This window comes from Eucalyptus grandis, chromosome 9 (genome assembly GCF_016545825.1).
Source record: "Eucalyptus grandis isolate ANBG69807.140 chromosome 9, ASM1654582v1, whole genome shotgun sequence".
NCBI lineage: Eukaryota > Viridiplantae > Streptophyta > Magnoliopsida > Myrtales > Myrtaceae > Eucalyptus > Eucalyptus grandis.
The window spans coordinates 27044009-27050803 of record NC_052620.1 but is presented as its reverse complement, the minus strand read 5'-3'; the positions used below and the strand labels follow the sequence as shown (position 1 = coordinate 27050803).

The window sequence follows — 6795 nt, the reverse complement described above, 5'->3', positions numbered from 1 at the left end:
TGTAAGCCTCATACATTTAATTTGTTGTACTTCAATTCATTTGGTTGACAATATCATTATGTTCTTGTAACCTAGGAGAATTTCGGAGGTACTTCTCTCTCAAGGTGGGCCAACTCAAGAATTAATAGCGTAGCCAAAAAAGAGTGCTCCAAAGAAGAAGACAGCGGGTATAGCTGCAAAACAGCCATCCAAAAAGAACCTAACACCAGTTCTATCTCAACCAACAATTGGGAGCAATAGTAATGATATGGACCAATACATGACACGTGCTAGAACAAAAATAGCAGTTGTCAAGAATAAGGAAAAAAAAGATGACAGAAACCCTAGTTAAAGAAACTGCACATCCAGTTCGAAAGAGTGCTCGGATTATGAATCAATTCAAAGTTCCAAATCGAAAAGGAGATCGAGGTGTTGTCCAAATTGGCTTATGGGAGAGTGCTGGACATGGTCTCTTTTTATGTGGTGTTGTGGACATGGTCTCTCTTTTTATTTTTTCTTTTTTTAGGAGGGTGATGAATATTATATCATTGATGATAGTTGCTGCCTGCATATTGCCATTGTTTTTTTTTTTTTTTTTTTTTAAAGAAGGTGCTGAACCTTCAGTGATTGGAGAGTGAAGTTAAACATGTTTTTCTTTTCTTTTGTAAATAATTAATCAATGTCAATGACAATAACTATTTATATTATTTTCTTTTAGCTTGGTTTCGGCTAGTAATGATAGCAAGATAGTTATCAGTTATACTGTATATTTTTTTGCTATTGGTACAATGTTCTTATGAAGTTGATATTATTTTTAAATTTAGATGTGTGCATATAGTATTACTAGTTGAAGTTGTGGCTGCTATTTATGGGGTTCTAGTTGTATGTGCTGGTGCAAGAACAAGATGCAATTTTAGGTGCTGATACATCTTGTTGCATCAACACTTGTATGGGCTAGTGCAAGAAGATGCACCAGCAACCCAACTGGTGCAAGAACAAGATGCCCTAGTGCAACAAGATGCAAGATGTACCACAACTGGTGCAAGTTTGAAACTTGGCACTCAAGTGATCACTATTTACAACTTGTGCAACAGAACTGATCACTTTGTAATCGCGATTAACACTTAAATGATCACTTTTATAAAAACTTGGCACTCAAGCGATCACTATTTACAACTTTTGACACCGAAATGGTCAATCATGAATTTGCCACCATCTCTTAATTTCGCCATGATTTGCAGTTACAGCAAACTAGCAAACCAGCAAACCATTACAATAATAAAAATGCAGCAACCATTCTATTTAAAGTAAAAACTAACCAAAACAAATATTGACAATACACAACTAAACAATAAAACTTTTAAGTGGTCAGAACTAATGCATTCTAACTCCAACATTTTCATTTTGCCGTGGTTTGCAATTGCAGCAAACCAGCAAACCATTACCAAATAAAAAAATGCAGTAAGCAAACCATTATATCTGAAGTAAAAACTAATCAAAACAAACATTGACAATACACAATTAAATAATAAAACTTTTAAGTGCTCACAACTAATGCATTCCAACTCCAACCTTGCATTTCTACTATAAATTACAACAAAACATTCTGCTTCATACAAAAATTGCAACAAACCAAAAACGCATCTTACTTATAAATAATCTAATACAAGTGCATATTCCATGTTTTCGACTATGGTAGACATACAAACTTTTTCTCATTACTCACTTCACATTTGAATAAACTACCCAAGAAAATAAGAACACAATCAACACTCGATAAAAGTTTCTTTTGATTTTTAGCCTTGAAACATCCTTCTTCAAATGGTCGACCAGAGATGTTAAACCCTTCATTTGAGCTTACATTGAGTCGACATCCTCCAACTCGTCCATTAATGCAGGTGGAGGTTGATTTCGGCCTTCAAATAACTCCAGGATTACCTCTGTTGCTCGATCAGAGAATTTCCTATCAACCCATTTGAAATATTTGCACTTCAAGCCTTCTCTATATCTGATGCACCCATGGAATCTTCTCCCGAGATTCAACCGAGTCCAAGATGTTCTTCTCGGACTTGGTAACCCACAATAATAGTAACACTCACCATCTAATTCACTTTTTTTTTATAGGAATGTGAGCCACTGCTGAAGCTTCTGCCCTTCATTTGCAAAAGCGAGCTAATAACTTTGGGAGAAAATCGAAATATGCACTCAACTTGGTTGAATTGGGGATTTAGGGTTTTCAATTTCCGATTCTGCTCGAATTTGGGGATTTAGGGTTTCTTATTTGGGAGAAAAGATGCTAAACAGTGTCGTTTTGTTATTTGCATGCTGATTATATTCTCCAGCGATCCACGTCGGCTTCAAATATTAATAAAAAAACTGTCACATTGGATTTCCGACCAACCTGATTGACGTTGGCATTGAAATGAGCATTTTTCAAAATTTTTGATACTTAAGTAATCCGACTGAAACTTTTGACATTAAAGTGAGCTTCATACATAAGTTATGGCACTGATAGTGTACTTCTCCCTTTAATTTAAAATGTCAAAAATAAGCCTTTAATTTATTCAAATTATTAGTTTAAGTGCATCAAGAAAAATTATAGGTAAGCAACGCATTCATTTGAAAATAAGCCTTTAATTTATTCAAATTATTAGTTTAAGTGCATCAAGAAAAATTATAGGTAAGCAACGCATTCATTTGATATGATAATTTCAAAATATGGATGAAGACAAAGTTCATTTAGGACAGAAATAATCTGACACTCCCCATCACTATTGCTAACAGTATTCATTCAGGGTATGCTTGATCCCAGCTACCAATAGTCATTACGCCACTCTGATTTGGATTCAAGTCATTTCATCGGTATTGCTGCAAGCAGCACTTATCATGTTTCATCACCCGATTTGTACTTTCGACGCTCGTTCTTATCCTTGTACTTTTGCCTTGGATTGAATGCTCTCCCTATACATAGCCAAGTTAACTTGCAGCCATGTCACCAGAAGTACCAAATTCTAAATCGCTATTGATTGACAGTCTCGCCTCTTAATCTTTGAAATTTTTATTCCCTGCCAGCCGGCATGAATCTGACTGCTTATTTCTTCGTTCCTTCATCACTTTTGGATCTAATCCAGTAATAGAGAAGCACCACTCACGCAATACTCCGGACCGAGATACAGGTATATTAACTGAAAAATCTTCGCGGTCGCTGCATGAACGAAGGAGGCCTCCTGATCTTGGTGGCTTGTTCGAACCCGTAAGCGATTTCAATGAGGGCAGGCTCAAAGCCTCTCAAGCCTCCGAAGCAAATCCCGAAGGGCACTCCTTTCTCGTCGTACCCAGCAGGCACGCTTATTCCTGGGAAGCCTCCGATCGCAAGAGGAGTCACAAATGCATCCAACTTGTTCTGCCTCATAAGCTTCTCAAACCCGTCTCGGCTTAATCTGTCCATGTGGCTTGCGCTGTGAGGAACAAGTTCTGGCCGTACTGGTCGATCTTTTCCTGCAAGAACAGCCATTTTGGTGACTAAAACCTAGAGTTAAACAGGGTAGGGTAAATTGATCATGATTGGAAAACATTCATCTATAACAGCCCGGATCTCCACCGTACACTTATTATCTGCTTTGGATATTAAGTTCTCAGTGTTTTGTTTTTTTTCAGGATAGCTCATCTCCACTGTACACTTATTGTCTGTTTTGGATACTAAGTTCACAGTGTTTTGTTTTTTTCAGAACAGCTCATATTATCCCAAAAAAACGCGTGTATACAATTAGATGGCCCATTATCTTATAAGGTAGCCCAAAACTCCCTCCCTAGACGATGTGGGAAAAAAGACGCGCCCCTCCTTGCGCACGTCTGGCAGTTGGGACCATCCCTCCTTCTCGCGCACCGCCGCCTGGGTAGCCACAGGCTGAGTCTCCACTGTACATGTAGACGTCTTCACAGTTTTGTTCTTCTCATGACAGTTTATACTATTCCAAGAAAACGCGTGTATACATTTAAAAGGCCCATTGTCTTATAAGGTAGCTCAGGACTCTCTCCCTAGGCGATATGGGACAAGAGATATGCCCTCTCTCTATGCATGTTCAGGGACCGAGGCGCGGATGCACTGCCATCTCTTCTCCCTGCGCACCGCGCCGTCACAGGATCTCTGCCCTCTTGCTTGATTTTGCTATATGTTCCCTGAACATTTTGTGACTACATAATTTTGAGTCGATTAAAAGATGGTGAAATAAATTGCTATGCGATAGTTCTAACTCACCACGTGCTTGTGCTTGTTATTGAAGGCAATTACATCCGCGAGGGATCGGACTGGCGAGACGACCAAATCTCAAAGGTAAGTATTCAGGGCTAGCTTGAACTCGGCCGCACTAGCTACTTCTTCACCACTCGCATTAGGGTAGATTTCATTGATGTTGGCTATATCCAAATGGTCCACCAATACTGCACCTTGTTTCCTGTCCAAGAAAGGAACGAAAATATATGCATACATTTTATGTCAAAGTAATTCGTTCCAAACTTGAGGAACTAATGGGCATTAATATCACTATTTACTACCTCAGGGTGTTAAAATGGCTTTCAAATGCTTTGCCGACCGGAGTTCCTGAGTAGAAGTCGAAGTAAAGGTTAACAATTCCAAGTCTCTTGCCTTTGAGCCCGTCGGCTTTGAGAAATCGCTTGTAGCCTCCTCTGGGAATGTACTTCGATGCTTCTGTGGTGGCTTTAGCATCATAAGGATCGAATCCTACAATGACATCGAGGCATCGACCGCGTCTGCAACAATCCTGCACATTGGCCTGAGAGATCCCACGTACAGTGGTTAATATGTTTGGGGTCATTTGCATAAGTATAAAAAGTCAATGTGTTTCACCACGACTCACCCGAAGTGTCCTCTCTAGGAGTGATGGGGATAACCTCACCTCGGCTCGTCAAGCCAAGGGTGGGTTTGATGCCCACCACCGAGTTAGAACTGGAGGGACACAAGATTGAGCTGTCCGTCTCTGTTCCCAGCAAAACCGCCCCCATATTCGCTGCCACGGATGTGGCCGACCCGCTACTTGACCCACAAGGATCCTCTGATAAATTGTATGGATTCTGTTCATATGTAGTAATGTTAAGGATCAGGTAAATAGATCCAAAGGAGGCTTTCCTTACATTATTATGTCGAATCCGCCTCTTCTATTACAGACAGATCAAATGCTTCATAAGCACCTGTCATGGGGCCCTCACTAGCGCATGATTTTTAATATTCCCAAAAGATTCTTGTAAAAAAATATGATTGCCACATTAGTTAACTGGAGCTTGTTTACATTGCAACAATTATATGTAGAATATTCTTGAGAAATAGATGTTAACGATAATGCGTAACGGAACAGTTGAATCATATAGTAAATAATATGAAATTGTACCTTATAACTATATACTAGTTATAGACATCTTGAGTCTTCCATAGCCCACTGCCGAACATTTAATTCATTCCAAACTTGAGGAACTAATGGGTATTAATATCAATATAAAACATCAGGGTGTTAAAAAGGTTCTCAAATGCTTTGGGGACCAGAGATCCTGAGAGGGTGTCAAAGTAAGGGTTCCTAATGATTCCAATTCTCTGGCCTTTGAGCCCGTCCACTTTGAGAGATCGCTTGTAGCCCCATCTCGGGATGTATTTTGATGCTTTCTCGTGATTTTAGCATCGAGGATCGAATCCTATAGTGACATCAAGGACATTGATGGTACGTGCAACAATCCTGCTCATTGGCCTAATAGATCCAACATATATGGTTCACATTTTTGGAGTAATTTACGTGAATATAAAGAGTGTCGCAGTTTTTCACGACGATTTACCCTATACTGTCTTGTTTGGGAGCGACGGGGACAACCCCACCTCCACCTGGCAAGCCAAGGGTGGGTTTGATTTCCACCACAGAGTTAGAACTGGAGAGAGACAAAATTGAGCCGTCCGTCTCTGTTCCCAGCAACACCGCCGCCATATTCGCTGCCACGGATACGGCCGACCCACTACTTGACTCACATGGATCCGCTAGCGCTAATAGATTGTATGGATTCTGTGCTCGTATGCATTAACGATATGCATAATATAAATCTGCCTCTTCGAAGACAAACAGCCCGAGTGCTTCTTGAGCAGCTATTTCCCAAAGATTCTTGTAATGGCCAGTGATGTTACCCTGAGGCACATGTGCCAGAAAGCCCGGCACTTTCCGAGTATATTTCTCAAAATGCAAACGGACGACGAATTTAAATTCCATGGAATTGCTATCATGAAGTTCTTGGAAATTAAAGAACTTCACAAAACCTATCGAATTTAGGTCATCAAGATCTCCATTCAAATTTTGGTCATACAACATTTCAAAACACAGGTCATTAACACCTCACTGATATTCGGATCACCAAAACCTCGATCATTTTATATTTTAAGATCAAGCCTTCAAATCCTTGAATGCAGTTCATAAAAATGAATCAAAGATTGCGCTATCTGATTTGAGATCAAGTCTTCAAGTCCTTGAATGCAGTTCGTAAATAAGAATCACAGATTGTGCTATCTGATTCGAGATCAAGCCACTAAGGCCCTCAAATTGTGCTCAAGTGAAGAACCAAATATGGTACAATTCTTTTTAAAATCAAGTCATTAAGCCTCTTCAATTGCATTCAAAGAAAATTGAAATTGGTGCTATTCAATGGGATATCACACCATATGAGCTCTCCATTTGTCTTTTGATCACTAAAGAAAAAATCAGATGAATTTTTTTACTTCATTTAGAAAATAGAGATTGTCCTCACTTATCGCACATTGCAGACATG

The 6795-nt window shown here is 39.5% G+C and overlaps 1 protein-coding gene across 1 annotated transcript; it reads right to left on the bottom strand.

Moving 5' to 3' along the window:
* Positions 1-3115: 3115 nt before the first annotated feature.
* On the bottom strand, positions 3116-5966 carry LOC108954012 (probable amidase At4g34880). Its single transcript, XM_039302498.1, is given in 6 exon segments — positions 3116-3429; positions 3432-3477; positions 4238-4433; positions 4534-4741; positions 4744-4772; positions 5821-5966. Coding segments are annotated over 6 exon segments (894 nt in total). The 3' UTR covers positions 3116-3160.
* Positions 5967-6795: the final 829 nt, after the last annotated feature.